The following is a 23,367-nucleotide window of genomic DNA, read 5'->3' on the forward strand; positions in this document are numbered from 1 at the left end:
TATAACTTTGTAAAGTTTTGGGGCACCTGGGTGACTCAGTCGGTTGAGCAGCTGTCTTCAGCTCAGGTCATGATCTCAGAGTCCTGGGATCCAGCCCTGCATTGGGCTCCTTGCTCAGCGGGGAGCCTGCTTCTCCCTCTCCCACTCCCCCTGCTTGTGTTCCCTCTCTCACTGTCAAATAAATAAAAATCTTAAAAAAAAAAAAATCTTTATAACTTTGTAGTTTTGAAACCCTTTTTTTAAAATTTTATTTTATTATGTATGTTATGTTAATCACCATACATCATTAGTTTTTGATGTAGTGTTCCATGATTCATTGTTTGCGTATAACACCCAGTGCTCCATTCAATACATGCCCTCTTTAATACCCATCACCAGGCTAACACATCCCCTACCCCCTCCCCTCTATAACCCTCCTGTACCTCTGAAACAAATAATACATTATATGTTTAAAAAAAGAAGAAGGTAGTAGGAAGGGAAAAATTGAAACCCTTTTATGATTAATTTAAAATATGAGTCTTTTTCATTTTTTTCAATGTGGGATATTCCAGACCCAATAAACAAAGTTAGACGTTGAGACGACTTATTATTTTCAAACATGTATTAAGCATCTACTATATACTAAGTACTTCTGGAGGGGAAAAAAAAAAGATACAATCCTTGCTTTTAAGGAATTATGTATTTGGGAAAAGAAAAACACAGCGATAATACAGTGTAATAAATTCTACACAAGAGGTAAAAGGAGCATTAAAGAGAGGCCAATACACAGAGGAGTCAACTTAACTGACAACACACATAGGAAAAGAAAAAGGGAGTGACCACAACAAAGATCTTTTTATATCCCACACTTGTGAGTTGAACTTGGTATTAAAGTACATGACTATAACACTGCAGGAAAATGAAATGACCAGAGATACATATATATTTAAAAAATTCACCTATATTTTAATGTTTTCATTGTTTTATTTTTAAAATACTGATCCCAGAACTTGTAAATGTTCCAATTTAATGCAAGGTGAAATTAAATAAATCTTGACATTAATTCAGTAAACAATACATACCTTTCAAAAAGATCTTTATTAAAAAAAACTTTTTTTTCATTTAAGTTTTTATTTTAATCACCTGGTGCTCATGACAAGTGCCCTCCTTAATCCCCATCACCTATTTCAACCATCCCCCACCCACCTCCCCTCTGACAACCATCAGTTTGTTCTCTACAGTTAAGAGTCTGTTTCTTGGTTTGTCTTTTCCCGTTTTGTTTCTTAAATTCCACATGAATGAAATCATACGGTATTTGTCTTTCTTTGATTTCGCTTAGCATTATACTCTCTTGCTCCATCCATGTCACTGCAAATGGCAAATTGCATTCTTTTTATGGCCGAATAATATTCCTGTGTGTGTGTGTGTGTGTGTGTGTACCATCTCTTCTTTATCCATTCATCAACTGATGGGACACTTCGGCTGCTTCCATATCTTGGCTATTGTAAATAATGCTGCTATAAACACAGGGGTGCATGTATCTCTTTGAATTAGTGTTCTTGTATTCTTTGGGTAAATACCTAGTAGTGCAATTACTGAATCGTAGGGTGGTTCTATTTTTAATGTTTTGAGGAAACTCCATACTGTCTTCCATAGTGGCTGTAGCAGTTTGCATTCCCACCAACAGTGCAAGAGAGTTCCTTTTTCTCTACCTTCTTGCCAACACCTGTTGTTTCTTGTGTTGTTGATTCTAGCCATTCTGATAGGTATGAGGTAACAGCTCATTGTAGTTTCGATTTCCATTTCCCTGATGATCAGTGATGTTGAGCATCTTTTCATGTGTCTGTTGGCCATCTGTGTCTTCTTTGGAGAAATGTCTGTTCATGTCTTCTGCCCATTTTAAATTGGATTATTTGTTTTTTGGGTGTTGAGTTTTATAAGTTCTTTACACATTTTGGATACTAACCCTTTATCAGATATCAAAAAGAAGTTTAAAGCATTAAAGACCTTTGAAATGTCTTTAAAGTTTAATTTCTAGAAGCAGAACAAACATTCCTACTTAAAAGATTTTAGAGAGTTTGAACTGTGAAATGTTCAGTGTGGCAAGGTGGACTGCAGAGGCAGAAAAAAGAGTTGTATGACTTTGTTTTTCAACATAGTGATAAATGATGTCAGCCAGGAAAAATACAAACCATTGAGTGCCTTACTGTATACATTTTTATCTAGTTTTCATTTGGGACATTATAAGACAGCACATTCCAAAAACTATTATATGCAGAGAGCAATCCTTTTCTAATCCTTTATGTCCATATGTTCCCAAGGATATCAACATTCAAGTGTTTACCTCCTTGAGCTCGGTCAAGGAATGGCGTAATTTTCATGTGAATCCTTTATTGTCCTGTAAAGTCATGGCATCACTGATTTTATGAAGAACAGGTAGTTCTCATTTCTTAATTAGTTGCTCTGCTCTTTCTCCTCCACAATGAGTACGGTATCCACAGTTATTCCTGTGTCTTGCAGTGACCAGCCCCCCTCCACTTCCAGAGGCCGTCTGGGAAAGGAAGTAGAAAGGCTGTATCGGGATGTGTGGTACCCGATTTTCATCATCCAGTCAAGTAAGACCTAACAGATAAAAAGTTTAGCTATCAGATACTGGGCACAGTTGTATCCCTCTCTAGGTCATCATGATATTTTACAATTCTTTCACTGTTTCAAGGAAAACAGCATGCCAAGAATTGGTGAGATGCAAATAACCTTTAATACCTTTCCGAAATTTCAGAGAAGGCCTAGGGACTGAAGGCACCTACAGACATCAGGGGCATTTAACAAACAGCAAAGCCCCAATCCTAGGAAATGGAAAGGTTATTCAATTAAAAAGTTATGAACAAAAGGTTAGCATATGGGAAAAAAATTATTTAGATCAAAATCGAAGCCACTAGTCAAAATCACTCAGGAACTCTGTTACCAGAGCCATGTCCAGGCCCCAGTGACTCTGCCTTATGATAGCCCAATTTCCAATGGGCTATTCCTATAAATTGAGAACATTTCCTGTTATGAAGATTTCCACAGTAATTGTCAAAACTTCCATTTCCTACTACCTAAAAATGCCTGCCAAAGGACTGTTTGCTGCTTTAGGAAGAAAGCTGGGTACTAGAATGTTCTTGGGGGAAGCTGGAGTATCAATTATAGATAATCTCTGACTTCTCCTGCTAACTACCATCCAAGAACCTACTGATACTCCATGTAATAAACATACATCCAGGTCATAAAGCTTCATAATTTTCCAATATTTGGATACATTAATTCAAGCAATCCCCACATAAACACTTACACCTTTGATCATTTGTCTTATTGCCATAGAATTCTCATCAATGAAATTAATTACCAAAAGATATATTTTATTATTTTATTATGTTCAGTTAGCCACTGTATAGTAGTACATCATTAGTTTTTGATGTAGTGTTCAGTGATTCATTAGTTGAGTATAACACCCAGTGCTCACCATAACATGTGCCCTCCTTAATACCCATCACCCTGTTACCCCGTCCCCCCCACCCCCCTCACCTCTGAAACCCTCAGTTTGTTTGCCGGGGTCCATAGTCTCTCATGGTTCATCTCCCTCTCTGATTTCTCCCCCTTCAGATTTCCCTCCCTTCCCCTATGGTCCTCCCTACTATTGCTTATGTTAAAGATTATACGAGGGGCGCCTGGGTGGCTCAGCTGGTTAAGCATCGGCCTTCGGCTCAGGTCATGATTCCAGGGTCCTGGGATCGAGCCCCACATGGGGCTCCCTGCTCAGTGGGGAGCCCACTTCTGCCTCTCCCTCTGCGCTCCCTCCCCCCTCTTTCTCTCTCAAATAAAGTCTTAAAAAAAAAGATAATATGAGTAAATTATCCCATAGGAACAGTGGCCCAATTTATATTCACAGGAACAATTAATGAGAATCACTGTTTTCTCCACACACTGGTCAAAACTGCGTATTCTTCTTTTTAATCTTTGACAACCTGAGACGTAGAAAATTCTGTCCCATTTTAATTTGCACTTCTTTGATTCTATTAAGGCCAAACATCTTTTTTTAAAGATTTTATTTATTTGGGCGCCTGGGTGGCTCAGTCGTTAAACGTCTGCCTTCGGCTCAGGTCATTATCCCAGGGTCCTGGGATCGAGTCCCACATCGGGCTCCCTGCTCGGCAAGAAGCCTGCTTCTCCCTCTCCCATTCCCCCTGCTTGTGTTCCTGCTCTCGCTATCTCTCTCTCTGTCAAATAAATAAATAAAATCTTCAAAAAAAAAAAAAAAGATTTTATTTATTTATTTGTGAGAGAGAGAATGAGAGAGAGCATGAGAGGGGGAAAGTCAGAGGGAGAAGCAGACTCCCTGCTAAGCAGGGACACCCCCCCCCCCCCCCCGCCGAAGCAGGACTCGATCCTGGGACTCCAGGATTTATGACCTGAGCTGAAGGCAGTCAGTTGCTTAACCAACTGAGCCACCCAGGCATCACTGTGTTAGTTTTACTTTCAAACAATTGCAGGACTAGGTCTCTCAATCCCATCCTTTATATAAGGAGCAACTAAGGTTTTTGATCTGTGTGAAAAATTTTCTGCAGATTGCTCATCAGCTTTTGGGGCCTTTACAAAGAGGGACCACCTAGAGAACACACTGTCTACTTAACCGTAAATTGGTAGGTATATATGCTGGTTTCATACTATCACTGTTTCAAGAGGACTGTGCAGATGAAGTCTTAGGATCTGAAACAATGTAAAACAGAGCTGTATTGTTGCCTGTTTCCATTCATGCTCATTTCCATTTCCTTGAATGATGTGAAACACTTTAGAAAACTGCCTGCATGTCATCCAAGTATAAATCAAAGAAGTCAAATATCCTCATCTTTGCTGATGATACCATTATTCATTAAACTAAAATACTTGGGGCGCCTGGGTGGCTCAGTCGTTAAGCGTCTGCCTTCGGCTCAGGTCATGATCCCAGGATCCTGGGATCGGAGCCCCGCATTGGGCTCCCTGCTCGGCAAGAAGCCTGCTTCTCCCTCTCCCATTCCCCCTGCTTGTGTTCCTGCTCTCGCTATCTCTCTCTTTGTCAAATAAATAAATAAAAATCTATTAAAAAAAAAACTAAAATACTTGAACTGTTAAAAATGGTCACTCGTATTTTCTGAAACAACTCAATGAACCATACCAAAACTAAATAAAAACCATCAGTAGTTCAATTTGGTCAACTATGTAAGAATACATTTTACAGTTAATGCATCCCGGCCATCAGAATCTGATGCTTTACAGTTATATGGAAGCTTGACTTTCACTGAGTGGTGACCTGCCCTGAAATCTTTTCCTTATAATCTCATGCAGGCCTCTGGGGTCTCTAATAAGATCATCTTTAAAGGCTTAAGAGAGGGCACCTGGGTGGCTCAGTCGTTAAGCGTCTGCCTTCCGCTCAGGTAATGATCCCAGGGTCCTGGGATCGAGCCCCACATCGGGCTCCCTGTTCAGCAGGAAGCCTGCTTCTCCCTCTCCCACTCGCCCTGCTTGTGTTCCCTGTCTCACTGTCTCTCTCTCTGTTGAAAAATAAATTAAAAAAAAAAAAGATTAAAAAAAGGCTTAAGAGAGTCAGTTTACTTTTTTAGAGAGAGCATGGGCAAGGGGGTGGGAGAGGGAGAGGGTGAGAGAGAATCCCAAGCAGGCTCCACACTCAGTGAGGAGCCCAACTCGGGGCTTGATCTCACAACCCTGAGATCGCATCTTATGACCTGAGCTGCAATCAAGAGTCGGATGCTTAGCCAACTGAGCCACCCACGTGCCCCTCTGTATTTTATTTTTTTAAGATTATTTATTTATTTATTTGTCATAGAGAGAAAGTGTGTGCACAAGCAGGGGGAGCGGCAGGCAGAGGGACAAGCAGACTCCCCGCTGAGCAGGGAGCCCGATGCGGGACTCGATCCGAAGGACCCTGGGATCATTACCTGAGCCGAAGGCAAACACTTAACCATCTGAGCCACCCAGGCGCCCTTTTTTTTCTTTTTTTAATAAGATTTTATTTATTTACTTGAGAGAGAAAGAGAGATCATAAGAGGTGGGGAGGGGTGGAGGGAGAGGGAGAAGCAGGCTTCCCGTGGAGCAGGGAGCCCGATGCAGGGCTCGATCCCAGGACCCTGAGATCATGACATGAGCCGAAGGCAGATGCTTAACAGACTGAGTCACCCAGGTGCCCCTGAACTTTTTAATAGAATTTTACATTTCTATGTAGTCAAATCCATCAGTATTTTCCATTATAGTTCATAGCATGCTAGCCATAGAAGGTTAAATGCAAGAAACAGGACAGAAAACTATTTAGATATATTTCTAGGGGCGCCTGGGTGGCTCAGTCGGTTAAGCGTCTGCCTTCGGCTCAGGTCATGATGCCAGGGTCCTGGGATCGAGCCCCGCATCGGGCTCCCTGCTCTGCAAGGAGCCTGCTTCTCCCTCTCCCTGCTGCTCCCCACTACTTGTGCTTGCTCTCTCTCTGTCAAATAAATAAAATCTTTAAAAAAAAGATATATTTCTAATATAATGCATAATTAAGTGTGCTTAAAAGTAGAAATACACCAAAATATTAGCAGTTGGCCTTGGTGTCACACTGCAGATCAAGTCTTTTTTCTTTCTACTTTTCTGTTTTCCAAATTATTGCTAATGAACACAGGACTGTTTTTGAGAGGAAAAAAAAAAATCTATTAGAACAAAAGGAAATAAACCCTAAAGAATGATCTGAAAATTACATATAAGCAATAGGGCTTAAGTTAATAACCCATCAAGGATAATGGGAACAAAGTTAATACTGGCTGATTCCTAGGGATTTGAGAGCATTGTATCTACCAAGCTGTGAAAATGTAATTAATAAAAAAACAACAAATAAAAAATAGGAAAAAAAGTGGGGAAAAAAAAAAAGCAGAAATCACAGTTCAAAAACATCCAGCATGCCTAATTATCCAAATTTCTGCAACACCGAGTACATATAAATGCCCTTTCCCACCCCTGAAGGGGGACCCAGACAAGAAAGTGGTAATACCTCTCCCACGGCATGGGAGTAAATTATTGTCAAATTCAACAAAAATTATTTCTCAGAACACAAATTTCCTCACCCGTGAACTGCAAGACTTAAGAAATCTTCTCCTCAGGACACACCCACTTGGACATCGGAGAGCAACAGTAACTATCTGAGGAATAAAAACGTTCAAATAAGAATTCCAATCTGCTGCTCTTTGCAATTTCAAAATTGCTACTCCTGTGAAACTTCTGTAATTCTACACAGCTAGTGTGGGGTTTTGTAGGCGTTTAGCTCTGAGAGTAGTAGGCCGACATAAAGGTCTAGATAAAAGTCACTCTAAATATAAAAATGCCTTCTGAAACGGAAGAACATCTTCCTATTGATCGAGGGGATCAATGACCGAGCCTTCCGGAGAGGACACCAGAAACTCGATACTTCTGTCTTTCCAGATAATATCAAGGTTGCATGTGGGATTCAAAATTCATCTACCAAACCAAGAAGATCCAGTGCCACCTCAGAGTCTACGGAGGAGAAAAACACTGAATTGGAAGGAAACAAAGTTTCCCAACTTACTCTGTCCTTGTAGGCTGTGCCCAGAGGAGTTGGTCCTAGCTGCTGGGACAGAGCTCCTGCTCCATCTGCTTTATGTATTGGGTTTCCCCATCATTTCTCCCTGATTAAACAGTTACATAGCTCTTTCTAAGCTCTTTCCAAGAGCTTGGAAACTGCTAGTTAATATTAAAAGACATTCAAAAAACAAAGAAGAGGAGGAAGTAATTTTTTTCTGAAGTTTATTAAATAATAACTGTCAGGAAACCCTTTTAAAAAATATTTTATTTATTTTTGCGAGAGGGCGAGAGAAAACGAGTACGAGCAGGGGGGAGCGAGAGAAGGAGAAGCAGACTCCCCGCTGAGCAGAGAGCCCAAACTGGTGCTGGATCCTGGGACCCTGGGATCATGACCTGAGCCGAAGGCAGACTTTTAACCGATTGAACCACCCAGGCGCCCCTCCTCTCATTTTTAAATTCTTACCGTGTTATTTAGAACTCTATGGATGGTTGTAATACTAAATGCATAACAGGCACTAGAAGAATCAAAGTGTACTGCTTAAGTAAGAATTGCATTAATTATGCATGGAGTCCCTCCCTCTCCTATCAGAAACGCACGGAGCCATTAGTTGGCTCATCTATCCGTCCGTTCCGACAGGCAAGCAGGCTTCGGCTGGAACGAGAATTTCCTCATGGCTCCTTATCATAATCACAGGTACCACATACACATACATACAGGGTGAAAGCTCTACCCAGTCTGTCCTGTAGCAATGAGGTCATGTGTTTTGAAGCCAGAGTAAATTCATAAAAGGTGCTCCCTGTCAAACCGGAGCTATATTTAATTGCTTCCGTATGATAAACGGTTGTCGTGGATACCAACCCAGTGCTTGATGAGAAGTGAGAATGTGGGGTGTGGGGGTCAGGATGGACATTAGCACAGACTTGAATTTGTTGGGTATAACAGAAAGGAATTAGAAGTTGTTTTTCTGTTTTTGTGTTTCTCCTGGAGGTTCCGTGTCAGGATTGCACCCTTCATCGTCTCTGTGACTTTTGGATTTTCCTCAGACATCCTACGTCCCCAACTGAAATGTTTGCGAATGTGTTGATACAAATGAGACCCTGCCAGGGGCTGTCCTGGCAGCCTCAAAACCGGTTTTCAAGGAGTCTAACAGTTGCTGAGCCCTAGACGCGGAAAAGCATCAGGGCTTTCCTTTGCCTGAAGGACTTCAGGGCTTTAAAGACGCGCAGCCGGGCAGAGGGCAGCTCAGCACGGAGTGGAGGTTCCGTCAGACCCCGCACCCCAAAACCCCAAACCATCTTTCAACTCAAACATCTACACAGTAGCTGCATTCTTCAGCTCCTCTATTTTAGGAGGAAAACTACAATTTGAAGTCATCTGCCCATACTGATTCCGTTTTCATAAGTAGTTCCTGGGGCGCCTGGGTGGCTCAGTCGGTTAAGCACCTGCCTTCGGCTCAGGTTGTGATCTCGGGGTGCTGGGATCGAGCCCCGCATTGGGCTCCTTGGTCAGCGGGAAGCCTGCTTCTCCCTCTCCCTCTGCCTGCCTACTGTGCTCATGCGCTTTCACTCTCTCTGTCAAATAAATAAATAAAATCTTTTAAAAAATAACTAACTCCTTTGCTGACCTCAAGTTTGGAAAAGCCCACGAAATTGTTTCTCTGTCTGATGAAGTGGGAGGGCTCTAAACATCCTCCCCGCCCCCCCGCCCACCTCAGGGGACAGAGAGCCAGCTCCAAAACAGGACTAGAACTACGGGGTTTGAGATTACACCACATTCAAAACAGACCTAATTACAGTGCTCTCTTCTCTTTCTAAACCCAAACCAAGAGAAGATGTACTCACTTGATGTTAAAGAAAACAGAAAATACATTTAATTTCCAAAGGAAAAAAATAAGCTTACTTCTTCAGCTGTTTCAGGAGGTTCTTCAGGGAGACTAAGAACCTAAAGATAAATGAGGATTTGTAAGAGGAATGTAAACATTTTGAAGAAGAAAAAAAATAACAATCTCAGCGAGAAGGGTTCCTTTTAATATAGAGTTTAGGCATATCTAAGCTTAATGAGATCTTTTAACAGACATTTATAAAAAATTTATAATATGAAAGAGCTCAATTAATAAACATTTTTGGGGAAGCAACTTTGTGCTAAACAGATGATAATAACAGGAGGTGAGGTGACAGCTACCCATCTATGCTCATGTAAGAATCTTATTTTTATGATATTCCAAGATACTATATAAAATATATTATTTAAAGAAACCGAGGATAAATATTAAGTTCAATAGACCCCAAAATTATTTAGGTTCATATATATATGTATGTACACACACACACATTTTAAGTGCATATTTTCCTTCATTGGCACTTCTAGGGGACTAGATAACCACCATTCACTTTGGTTGCCTTCATGATTTACTCTGGTTTCCCTATTTCAATTTATCCGTTACAAAACCAGGTGTTCAGACCATCTTCTCTCACTAAACACTGTTGCCAACAATTTCACCTTCAGGGATGCTTTTTGTTTTTTAATACCACAGACTCATGTTTTATGGCATTTTATCTAACCAACATTAATTGCATCTTATCAAATAAACCATTTGGGGCGCCTGGGTGGCTTAGTTGGTTGAGCGACTGCCTTCGGCTCAGGTCATGATCCTGGGGTCCTGGAATCGAGTCCCGCATCGGGCTCCCTGCTCGGCGGGGAGTCTGCTTCTCCCTCTGACCCTCTCATGCTCTGTCTCATTCTCTGTCTCAAATAAATAAATAAAATCTTTAGAAAAAAAAATAAACCATTTGTTTTCCTTTGGTATCAAAAGCATAGGTTGACGGTCAACCAAAATTTACCATCAACTTGAGACGACTCTTGTTCTTAACAAAAGGTAAAGAATCCTGAATTTTAAATTAGTCCATATAGTTCATTAGATCTTTTAAAAATGCTAGAAATAGTTCAGTGACCCGACTGCCACCTTCAAGCCCCATTAAGGGACCAAGAAACTTCAAACAGAGAAGCAACACATTAGAAACTATTTTCAGGGAAAATACAGCCTCTCAGCTTTCCCTCAGAGTTAGTACAAAGAGACCTATTCCCAACCTCTGCCACCTCCAAATGAGAGTCAACTTGGGGACTGAAGATTTGAAAGAACAGAAGGAATAATAAATCTGAGCACTGTTCCAAAGTGAATGGTTGCTAACCCATTTCCTAGCAAGGCCACTGAGAAAAACTGACACTCACTAAATATGGGTTAACCATATCTTAGCTACCTGTAGGAATGTTTCCGTTAATAAACATATTTTTCATTTCTACATAATTGAATTCCTTCCTCAAAAAGAACCGAGTATTTTCAAAACCTATTAGCATTTTTTTCATAGCTTCCTTCTACGTGGCGTTCAGAACATTAATACCAAATACGAGAAGTGATTCTCAATGAAGCTGACCCCTTCGTAAGGCAGTGGGAAGATACCATCTGGATTAAAAGCCAGTCCTAATCTTCACTCAGTATACCACCTGGCCCAGAGAGCAATATTCCTACTGCAAACTGATACAATTACATGAGTAGGCATTTAGAAATGAACCTCCTTCTGCATGGGCTGCTCAGCAGATGGTGAAATTTTACTTAAAGGCTTAGGCAAGTTTCGTCTCTTTGCTGCTTCTCTGTTTGATGTTTTAAAAGCTGTCTGACTCTCATTTTCAAGTGCCAAATCCTCGTCACCCTGGTCAAAAACAACAGACAATTTCTAAATGCTGTTACCAACTTTATTCTATCACAGTGGTTATTTCTTTTACCCTGATGGCATTTCAATAAAAAATAGAATTTAGTTGGGGTGCCTGGCTGGCTCAGTCAGTAGAACATGTGACTCAATCTCAGGGTCGTGAGTTCAAGCCCCACGTTGGGCGTGGAGCCTACTAAAAAATAAAAAAAATAATAAAAAATAATAATTTAGTCATTATTAGGCCCAGAAATTTGAAGTATTATCTCCTTAGACAAGAAAACATGGAGCTAACATCTTGTAGAAACTACCCTATATCCAGCTCTGGGGCTCCCTCTGATAGATACAAGGCTGAGAGGGATCGTTCCCCAGGATCAGTTAGGATGGAAGAAAGAAGAAAACCTGAATGATATCCTTTTCTCCTTTCTTTAAAGGAAGCAAGACAGGGGCACCTGGGTGGCTCAGTCATTTAGCATCTGCCTTCGGCTCAGGTCACGATCCCAGGGTCCTGGGATCAAGCCCCGCATCAGGCTCCCCGCTCTGCGGGAAGCCTGCTTCTCCCTCTCCCACTCCTCCCTGCTTGTGTTCCCTCTCTCGCTATGCCTCTCTCTGTCAAATAAATAAATAAAATCTTTTAAAAAAAAATAAAGGAAGCAAGACAGTGCAAGGGATTATGCCTCAAAAGGCCATGGAAATAGAAGATGTACGTACAAACATGTCTGTATATGTGACCATGTGATACTTTCATAGCTGAACGCGGCCCTAGAATCCTTTTATATATGAACATGTTTAAGTTCTCAAATTCAAACTCTCATCTTTCTTTGAGTTAATCACTTTAGAAGGCAAAGGATTTTATTCCAGAAATCATAAAGATTACTTTTTATTAATATTACCCATTAAAACCTTTTCCTGTGCAAAATAATTGTCAGATTCTCAGATACATGCTTATTTAGTTCAATAATGCCTTTTTTCCACATCTATTGACTTGTAAATGTTCTCCTCATCAGATGAAAATGGCCACCATTTTCGTAGGCTGTCTTCCCCCTTCCTTTGTCCTAAGAAAACTTGGAAGGAGCAAGGGCAATGCGAGTCAGGAGACCTTCATGCTCACCAATTAACTGGCCAAACTTAGGCTGTCTGACTGCAAAGTACTGGGCTCCATCAGTTGATGCCTACACTTTCTCTCAGCAATTAACATCCCGATTCTCACATTCTTGATAGTCCTATGGGCCTTAAATCATAACAATGCCAACAGTCTGCTCTGTCCCTGACTTATTGTTGTCCCCACCAACTAGGTTAAAATATAAACTAGTATTGCCATGAAGACACAGCCTAAAAGCAAGGGGCAGAATGACTAATTCACATCGTGACCATTTCAGAAAAAGATGTGGCTGGCTAAAACCAGGCTGTCTATGTCCAACACCACCAAACCGAACAGAAGACAAACTCATCTGAGAAGTGAAATGACTCCCCATAGCAGGTGCATTTCACGTTGCACATCTTTCACAGTAATTTCATTACCCAACCTTGATTGCTTTATGGCATATTTACCATTATGAAATGAATAAAAACTGATTCTGCTTCACTATAAGAATCCTATTAACCTTTACGGGATTATTTTCTTTACAAGATGGTAAAAGGTGCAATATAAACAGAGAGCAAAAAAACAACCCCAAAAATGTTTGGGACAGAAATGATCTTATACATAAAATCTGTGGCCAATTACTCTAAAACTTAATTCCTTTATGAATATTCTTTTTCCTCTGTAACAAAACTTGGAATTGTGAACTTCCAGTAGCAAATGATGAAGTTCAGATTCAATGCCAAAGGAAAAAAGAGCCAAAGGTTAATTTGGCTTTACAGAAACAGAGTCAAACATAATGAGTATAATGTGAGCTTATAGTACCGGGGAGATCTTACTTAAGAAAAGATCTGAATTTCCTCATATAAAATATGGTGATTAGTCAACAGTTTTCTCAAAGACTACCGTATGTTAGAGCTTCTCAAGCATCTAAGTTATATGCTCTTTAGGCACCAAAAGCATTTACCCTTCAACACACATATATGCTCTATGTCAGTAAAGACTCCTAAAAAACTGCCCGTACTAATGGCTTAACATCATTTGAAAATTTAAAAAATCAATATATGTGATATACTTATACATTATACGTCCTTATCCAATGCGTGTAATATACATCTATTGCATATATGTAATAGCAGAATTCAAAATATAAAGTGAAAATATTTTCTAACCCCAAGTTTATGACCATTGCTCAACTTCCAGGTTTCACCCGTCATCTGATAAAAGCGTTCTTCCAGTTTTCTCAACTTCATTTCCTGGTGAGGTTTTAGAACGTTCTCTATGTATCTGCTGGCCTGTTCAAAAAAATAAATGAGGTGTTGTTACTGTAACATTCCTAAGATTTTATGTTGTCTGTAAAGTTGTTAAATAGGAACCAGGTGAAGAAATTGTGTTTTCACACTCACTCAATTTTGCCAAAAAAGCAGCATCCTCCACTTTAATAGCACTCTCTAAAAATCTTCATTTATACATAATGCCGATAAAGACAAATGTTCTGTATTTATGCTTATCTGGCAGTCTGCCTCTATCACTTTTAGTGTGTTTTCATTTCTTTTTTTTTTTTTAATATGATTTTATTTAAGTAATCCCTACACCCAACGTAGGGATCAAACTCATGACCCTGAGATCAAGCGTTGTGTGCTCCACCGACTGAGCCAGGCAGACGCCCCTTTACTGCATTTTCAGTGTGATGAAAACTTACTAGGAGCTAGGGATGTCAAGATGCCTAGGACGTGATCCTTGACCTCTAGGAGCTTCAAGTCAGAGCCGTTTGTTGAAGGCATGATGCCCAACACATGAAGTCACTTGGAAGAGAGTTCACTGAATAGCTTAATCATAGTAAAGCTGAACATATTTTTGAACTTAAAAGAAATGGAGATTCTGGTTTTAAGATGACAGAGTGAAATTTCTGCCTCCCTCTCCTCTTGAGACTCATCTCTAAACGACCAAGGGAACAAGAAAGAGAAAGCTAAATTCCATCGCTGGTGAAACGGAGAAATACTATAAGCACCAAACCCACTGCATGTAAGGACCTACGGAGAAGGGGGCAACTGATTCAACACAGTGAGAAACCTGCAGCCAAAGTGCGTGCAGGGGAGGACAGCAGTACAAAGCAAGCCAGGGCGCTCCAGAGAGCCGGGAGGGCCAAGGAAGACGACACACATATACCACAGTGGCGGGGGACGCCGAGCCTCAACCAGAGAGTGTGAACCAGAGAGGCTACAGAGTCCCAGATCCCAGTCTTAGTGACAGCAGGAGTGCACACTCAAACAACTGAGTACATGAAGATGTACACACTGACAAGTGAGACTCCCCAGCCGCCTTCCCCACTTGTCTCAGACTGCTGGCAGCCCGGCTTTAACCCCCAAGGCGAGAGAATGGAGGTGCCCTCTCTGGAGAAGGTGAATTGCAAAAGAACAAAAGAACAAAGAGACAGTGACAAAGCTAAACTACTCCTCCATCACATCACCCTACACCAGCAGACAACCCATCAAACCCTGACCACATACAAAGAAATTCCAAGTAGCTTTATTTTCCTTTTCTGTTTTGTTTAAGTAGAACTTATGACCAGTAAAGAACCTAAAGCTTGATGCAATTTTACAAATGCATATTCCACCAATTAACTTTTTAGTGTATCTCTTTTTCTTTTTAAAGATTTCATTTATTTATTTGAAAGGCAGTGCGCGAGAGAGCACGAGCAAGCGGAGAGGAAACGGGAGAAGCAGACTGCCCTGCTGAGCAGGGAGCCCGACTCAGGGCTCGATCCCAGGACTCTGGGATGCTGCCTGAGCTGAAGGCAGTTGCTTAACCAACTGAGCCATACAGGCGCCCCTTAGTGCATCTCTCTTAAAGCTGAAAGGACAGAGCCAAGGATTACCACATGATTAAAGTCTCCAACATGAAAAATGGAGACTATAATTAACAGAGAAAAAGGAATTTGGAAAACCACACTGGAATTTTGAGGTTAATGGTGCAATATTTCAAAATTCTAGGGATTTTCAATCTGCAATTCTATGCCAAATCAAACTATCAAGTGTCGGAAGAGAAAAATCACCTTTTTACAATGCCAAGCCTCAAAATTTTTATTTATCAGCAGGTACATATCTGCACAAGTTGGGCACTTCACCATGCACATACATAGACTATATTGAGACACTGATTAATTTTTTGTCCAAAGAGAGAACTTGAATGGGATAAAGACTTTTGCCAAACAAAAGAATCCTAACTTTACACACCCTTAGGAATTATAGATGCCAGTTAGCAGATAGTTGGCATCTAGATGTAATTATAATTTACTAATTATCATGCAAAGCTTTACAATTAACAGTTACTTCCACAAGAAATAACTTTAAACTTCAAAAGTTCAAATATTTACAAGAGAGTTTCTTACAAAAGATCTTACAAGGACATTTTTATTGTTCTAAATTCAGATCGGGGGGCTCCTGGGTGGTTCAGTCGTTGGGCATCTGCCTTCGGCTTGGGTCATGATCCCGGGGTCCTGGGATCAAGCCCCGCATTGGGCTCCCTGCTTGGCGGGAGGCCTGCTTCTCCCTCTCCCACTCCCCCTGCTTGTGTTCCCTCTCTCAGGTTCTCTCTGTCAAATAAATAAAATAAAAATCTTTATAAATAAATAAATAAATAAATAAATTAATTAATTCAGATCAGGGTAGTTACAAATGTAGTAATCTCCCATCTCCCAACAAATACATAGGCTTTTACTCTTGTGATTTGTTTTCAGCCTTCGCTTGTTTACTTAAAAAGGAATAATTTGTTCACCAGAAGAACAAGTTGTTTAGATGTTGAAACACGGTGATAGCAAGTTGAAAACAAGTTGATAGCTTTCAAAATATTAATGCCCTTGTACCAAGGCCTTTGTAAAAGGCTTATGTTTTTAATATTTAGGCGAAAGTCCACAGGGGTCTCCTCTTTCACAAAGGTTAATCATCAATCTGGCAACTGCCTGAGTGCTGACAGTTCAAGGTCAAGAAATAAGTGTTGGATAATCATCCACAGGAAATGTAATTCCTAGCTATCAAACAAAATCTTGAATAGGATACAGCAAAAGCAATGCTCAGAGGGAAAGTTATAGCTGTAAACATCTAATTAAAGAAGAATGATCTTAAATCAATAAGTTAACTTTACAACTTAAAAAACTGTAAAAAGCACAAACTAAACAGAAAATAGAACAGGAAAACAACCAGAACCAAAATTGGTTCTTTGAAAAGATCAACAAAACTGACAAACCTTTACCTTGATGAAGAAAAAGAGAAGACAAATAACTAAAATCAGAAATGTGAGGATATTACTACCAGCCTTACAGAAATAAAAAGGATTAGAAAAAGAATTTTAGAACGATTGTAGACCATCAAATCAGAAAACCAAGATGAAGTAGACAAATTCCTAGAAACACACAAATTGCCTAAACTGATTCAAGAAGAAATAGGAAATCTCAACAGACCTAACAAAATATTGCATCAGTAATTAAAAACCTCCCAATAAAGAAGAGTAGGACCAGATGGGTTCATAGGTGAATTCTATCAAACCTTTAAAGAAGAGTTAACCCTGATCCTGTTGAGATTCCAAAAAAATAAAAGAGGCTAGAACAATTCCTAATTAATTCTGCAAGGTCATCATTATCCTGACACCAAAGACAGACAAAGACACTACAAGAAAATATAAATCCCTTATAAATATAAATGCAAATATCCTCAACAAATTTCAGCAAACTGAATCCAATAACATTTTAAAAGGATTATATGCCAGCGAAGTGTGATTTACCCCAAAAATGCAAGATGTTTCAACATAAGAAAATCAATCAATATAATATGTATGAATAAAACAAAGGGGGGAAAACCACATGATCATCTCAATTGATAAAGAAAAAGCATTTGACAAAATTCAACACTCTTTATGGTAAAAATACTCAGAAACTAGGAATAGGAAGGAACTTGCTCAACATGACGAGTGTCTAGAAAAAAATCCATAGCTAACATTACATTCAATGGTGGAAGACTAAAAGCTTTCTACCAGGAACAAGACAAAGATGCCTGCTTTCACCACTGCTACTCAACACTGTTTAGAAATTTCAGCTAGAGCAACAGGCAAGAAAAGAAGAAATAAACAGTACCAATTTTGGAAAGAAAGAAGTAAAACTATCCCTATTCTCAGATGACATGATCTTATGTAGGCATACATCGGAGATATTGCGGGTTCAGTTTGCAATAAAGTAAATAATAAAGCAAGTCAAATTAATTTTCTGGTTTCCCACTGCATTTAAAAGTTATATTTATACTACACTGTACTCTACCAAATGTGCAATAGCATTACATCTACAAAAAAGTACATACTTTAATCTAAAAATACTTTATTGTTGGGGTGCCTGGGTGGCTCGGTCGGTTAAGTGTCTGCCTTGGGCTCAGGTCATGATCCTAGGGTCCTGGGATCCAGCCCCCCATTGCATTGGGCTCCCTGCTCAGTGGGGAGTCTGCTTCTCCCTCTGTCCCTTTCCCCTGCTTGTGCTCTCTCTCAAATAAATAAATAGAATCTTTAAAAAAAAAATACTTTATTGTTAAAAAATGCTAACCATTATCTGAGCTTTCAGTGAGTTATAATTACGGATCACAGATTATCACAACAAATATAATAATGAAAAAGTTTGAGGGCGCCTGGGTGGCTCAATTGGTTAAGCGACTGCCTTCGGCTCAGGCCATGATCCTGGAGTCCCAGGATCGAGTCCCACATCAGGCTCCCTACTCGGCGGGGAGTCTGCTTCTCCCTCTGACCCTCCCCGCCTCATGCTCTCTCTCTCATTCTCTCTCTCTCTGTCAAATAAATAAATAAAATCTTTAAAAAAAAAAAGAAAAAAGAAAAAGTTTGAAATATTGCAAGAATTACCGAAATGTGACAGAGACACAAACTCAGCAAATGCTGTTGGAAAAAATGGAATCAAGAGACTTGCTCAGGGCGCCTGGGTGGCTCAGTTGGTTAAGCGACTGCCTTCGGCTCAGGTCATGATCCTGGAGTCCCTGGATCGAGTCCCGCATCAGGCTCCCTCCTCGGCGGGGAGTCTGCTTCTCCCTCTGACCCTCCCCCCTCTCATGTACTCCCTCTCTTTCATTCTCTCTCTCTCAAATAAAAATAAATAAAATCTTAAAAAAAAAAAAAAAAGAAACTTGCTCAATGTAGAGTTGCCATAAACCTTTAATTTGTTAAAAAAAAAAAAAGTATCCACGAAGCACAATTAAGTACAATAAAACAAGATTTGCCTGTATATAGGAAATCCAAAGAATCCACACACAGCAACCACTAGGGCTAATAAACAATGAACAAAGGACAGGGTACAAGATCAACACACAAAAATCATTTGTATTTGTGTACATTGAGCAATGAAAAATCAAAAAAGGAAATTAAGAAAACAACAATTACATTTAAAACAGCATCCAAGGGGCGCCTGGGTGGCTCAGTCGTTAAGCGTCTGCCTTCGGCTCAGGTCATGATCCCAGGGCCCTGGGATCGAGTCCCACATCGGGCTCCCTGCTCGGCGGGAGGCCTGCTTCTCCCTCTCCCACTCCCCCTGCTTGTGTTCCTGCTCTCGCTATCTCTCTGTCAAATAAATAAATAAAAATCTTTAAAAAAAAAAAAACAGCATCCAAAATAAAATATGCAGAAATAAACTTAGCCAAAGGGGTGAAAACTATATGCACTGAAAACTATAAAATATTGCTGGAAGAAATTAAAGATATAAATAAATGGAAAGACATTATAGGTTTATGGATTGAAAGATAATATCATTAAGATGTCAATACTAGGCAAAGCAAGGAAGACTTAATATTATAAACTGTCAATACTACCCAAAGCAATCTATGGATTTCAATGTAATCATTCCCAAAATCCCACAGGCTTTTTTTACAGAAATGGAAAAGCCAACTCAAATTCATATGAAATTGCAAAAAGCCCCAAATAGCCAAAACAATATTGAAAAAAAAGAAACTGAACCCCCACCTCACACCATATACAAAACTTAACTCAAAGTGGGTTAATAACCTAAATATAAAAGCTAAAACTCTACAACTCTTGGAAGAAAATATATAGTAGTAAATCTTCATGACTTTCTATTTGACAATGGATTCTTAAATAGGACATCGAAAGCAGGAGCAACACAAGAAGTAAATAATTGGATTTCATCAAAACTTTTGTGCATCAAAGGATACTATCAAAAGAGTGAAAAGGCAACCTGCACAATGGGAGAAAATACTTGGAAATTATGTATCTGATAAGAGTCTAGTTTTCAGAATCCATAAAGAACTCCTATAAAAAACAAAAAGACAGGGGCGCCTGGGTGGCTCAGTTGGTTAAGCGACTGCCTTCGGCTCAGGTCATGATCCTGGAGTCCCGGGATCGAGTCCCGCATCGGGCTCCCTCCTCGGCGGGGAGCCTGCTTCTCCCTCTGACCCTCCCCCCTCTCATGTGCTCTCTCTCTCTCATTCTCTCTGTTTCAAATAAATAAATAAATAAAATCTTAAAAAACAAAAACCAAAAAAACAAAAAGACAAACAACCCAATCCAAAAATGGGCAAAGAACTTGAACAGACATTTCTGCAGAGAAGATGTTAGGGTAGACATTTCTCCAACAAGCACATGAAAAGATTCTCAACATCATTAGTCATTAGGGAAATGCAGATCAAACCACAAGGTGATACCATTTCATACTCATTACAATGGGTATTTAAAAGGATGGGGGGTGGGAATAATAAATATCAGTGAGGATATGGAGAAACTGGGCTGCTCAGATATTGCTGGTGAGAATATAAAATGGTATAGCTGGTGTAGAAACTAGTCTGGTGGTTCCTCAAGAAGTTAAACATAGAATTACTATATGACCCAGCAATTCCACTCCTATGTATATACCCAAAAGAACTGAAAAAAGGTACTCAAAGACTTGTGCCCAAATAGTCATAGTGGCACTATTCATAATAGCTAAAAGGTGGAAATCTAAATGTCAACCAGCAAATGAATGGAGAAACGAATTTTGATATATCCATATAATGAAGTATTATTCCCCCACAAAAAGGAATGAATCAATACATGTATTGATACATGTATATGGATGAACCCCAAGAACATTATCCTAAGTGAAAGAAGCCAGACAGAAAGGTCACATGTTATATGATTCCATTCACATGAACTATCCAGAAGAAATTCATACAAACAGAAAGTAGGGATGCCTGCGTGGCTCAGTTGGTTGGGTGGCTAACTCTTGATTTTGGCTTGGGTCACAGTCTCGGGGTCCTGGGACTAAGCCCTGCATTGGGCTCTGCACTCAGAGGGGAGTCTGCTGGAGGATTTTTTTTTCCTCCCTCTCCCTCCGCCCCTCCCCCTGCTCACTCTCTCTCTCTCCAATAAATAAATCTTTTTTTTTTTTAATTTTATTTATTTATTGGAGAGAGAGATCACAAGCAGCGGGGAAAGGTAGAGGGAGAAGCAGACTACCCGCTGAGCAGGGAGCCCAATGCGGGGCTCGATTCCAGGACCGCGGGATCACGGCCTGAGCCAAAGGCAGACACTTAACGACTGAGCCACCCAGGCGCCTCTTGTTTTGTTTTTTTTAAGATTTATTTATTTGATGGGGTGCCCCTTGTTTTGTTTTTTTAAGATTTATTTACTTGATGGGGCGCCCCTTGTTTTGTTTTTTTAAGATTTATTTGATGGGGCGCCTGGGTGGCTCAGTCATTAAGTGTTTGCCTTTGGCTCAGGTCATGAACCCAGGGTCCTGGGATCTAGCCCTGCATTGGGCTCCCTGCTCCACAGGAAGCCTGCTTCTCCCTCTCCCGCTCCCCCTGCTTGTGTTCCCTCTCTCGCTGTCTCTCTCTGTCAAATAAATAAATAAAATCTTAAAAAAACAAACAAACCAGAAAGCAGACTGGGGGTTACCAGAGGACAGAAGGAGCAGGGAATGGGGAAGTGACTATTAATAGGTGTGGGGTTTTCTTTTGGGGTAAAGAAAATGTTTTGGAACTTGAGATAGTAGTTGCACAACACTAAAAAAGTTCTAAATGCCACTGAACTGTACATTTTAAATTGCTTTATTTTTTTTATTTGGTAATCTTATGTCATGTGAATTTGACCTCAATAATTAAAAAATCTGAGCACAAACACAGAAAGCAATAGACCTCAATTTTAGATGCTCCAGATATTCTGTATTCTCTATATACATATACTCTCTAAAAATTATACTTTACCTTTTCACTCTGTGCCTCTTGTTGTTTTTTTCTGACAAGTTTTTGCCTTTTCTCATTCTTCTCTTCTTCTTCTAAGACAGCAAAACATAAAAGTGCTTTTTAATTCCCAACTAGGATAAACTGAATGCTCTTTTCTCTGAAAATACTCTGTAGATAAAACATTTTGGGGGGCGCCTGGGTGGCTCAGTCAGTTAAGCGACTGCCTTCGGCTCAGGTCATGGTCCCAGGGTCCTGGGATCGAGTCCCGCATCGGGCTCCCTGCTCCGCAGGAAGCCTGCTTCTCCCTCTCCCACTCCCCCTGCTTGTGTTCCCTCTCTTGCTGTGTCTTTCTCTGTCAAATAAATAAAATCTTTAAAAAAAAAAAAAACATTTTGGGAGAGACAAGCCTTCAAAAAACAGACTGTAATTTCTGAAATAATGAAAATGAGACATATGCAGATAGTTCAGACAAAGAAATCTGCAAGTAAAATCTATAAAGAAAAGGCCTGTCCTGAAACAAAAGTTCTCTGACATGTACTAATATTGTATGTTATGGTTTTGGAGAGGAGGCTTCAAGAATGATTATGGGGGGCGCCTGGGTGGCTCAGTCAGTTAAGCGTCTGCCTTCGGCTCAGGTCATGATCTCAGGGTCCCGGGATCGAGTCCCGCATCGGGCTACCCGCTCAGCAGTGAGTCTGCTTCTCCCCCCCTCTCTGCCCCTCCCCGCCTTGTGCTCTCTCAGTCTGTCAAATAAATAAATGAAATCCTAAAAAAAAAAAAAAAAAAAGAATGATTATGTTGGGGAGTGCCTGGGAGGCTCAGTTGGTTAAGCATCAGACTCCTGATCTCCGCTCAGGTCTTGATCTCAGGGCTGTGAGTTCAAGCCCTGCACTAGGTTCCACACCTTACTTTAAAAAAAAAAGTTGGGGGGCACCTGGGTGGCTCAGTCGTTAAGCGTCTGCCTTCGGCTCAGGTCATGATCCCAGGGTCCTGGGATCGAGTCCCTCATCGGGCTCCCTGCTCCGCGGGAAGCCTGCTTCTCCCTCTCCCACTCCCCCTGCTTGTGTTCCTGCTCTCACTATCTCTCTCTCTGTCAAATGAATAAATAAATAAATCTTAAAAAAAAAAAGTTGGATTAGGGGCGCCTGGGTAGCTCAGATGGCTGGGCGTCTGCCTCGGCTCGGGTCATTGTCCCAGGGTCCTGGGATCGAGCCCCACGTTCGGCTCCTGGCTCAGCGGGGAGCCTGCTTCTCCCTCTGCCTCTCCCCCTGCTCGTGCTCTCTCTCTCTCTCTCTCTGTATCTCTGTGTCTTGAATGAATGGATAAAATCTTTAAAAAAAAAAAAGTTAAAAAAATTAAATTTAAAAAAAGTTGGATTTTAAGTGTTTTAAGTGTAGGCCCTTGATAGGGCTTCAGCAGCTCCAAGACATGGCATGGAAGCTCATTACTGCACCTGAGTGTGGAACGCTGCACTGCAGACATGAGTACCATTTGGTCACCCTTGGACATGACCATAAATAAAAGCAACATGCCTGGGCGCACCTGGCTGTCTCAGTCAGTGGAGCATGTGACTCTTGATCTCCGGATTGTGAGTTCGAGCCCCATGTTGGATGTAGGGATTGCTTAAAAATAAAAACATAAAATCATAAAATCATTTATTTTATTTTTTTTTAAGATTTTATTTATTTATTTGACAGAGAGAGCACAAGTATGCAGAGAGGGAGAAGCAGGCTTCCCGCTGAGCAGGGAGCGCGACATGGAGCTCGATCCCAGGACCCTGGG

General features: G+C 40.5%; 1 protein-coding gene across 8 annotated transcripts in view; it reads right to left on the reverse strand.

The window, feature by feature from the left end:
* Positions 1-660: 660 nt before the first annotated feature.
* Positions 661-23,367, reverse strand: part of UBXN8 (UBX domain protein 8) — a 41,611-nt gene continuing 18,904 nt past the window's right edge. For 7 of the 8 annotated variants that reach the window (XM_064585588.1, XM_064585583.1, XM_064585587.1 and 4 more), the window contains 5 exons: positions 21,607-21,677; positions 13,540-13,662; positions 9,482-9,523; positions 7,107-7,181; positions 661-2,601 (listed from right to left, as the gene is read on the reverse strand). In XM_064585588.1, the coding sequence (XP_064441658.1) occupies positions 2,434-2,601; positions 7,107-7,181; positions 9,482-9,523; positions 13,540-13,662; positions 21,607-21,677 (479 nt within the window). In that variant the 3' untranslated portion in view covers positions 661-2,433. Of the gene's footprint in view, positions 2,602-7,106; positions 7,182-9,481; positions 9,524-11,151; positions 11,290-13,539; positions 13,663-21,606; positions 21,678-23,367 lie in introns of all 8 variants that reach the window. The other variant, XM_064585590.1, reaches the window with a different exon arrangement.

This window comes from Mirounga angustirostris, unplaced genomic scaffold (genome assembly GCF_029215605.1).
Source record: "Mirounga angustirostris isolate CCGP_5_RB_7025 unplaced genomic scaffold, mMirAng1.0.hap1 SCAF_2, whole genome shotgun sequence".
In the NCBI taxonomy this organism is placed as follows: domain Eukaryota; kingdom Metazoa; phylum Chordata; class Mammalia; order Carnivora; family Phocidae; genus Mirounga; species Mirounga angustirostris.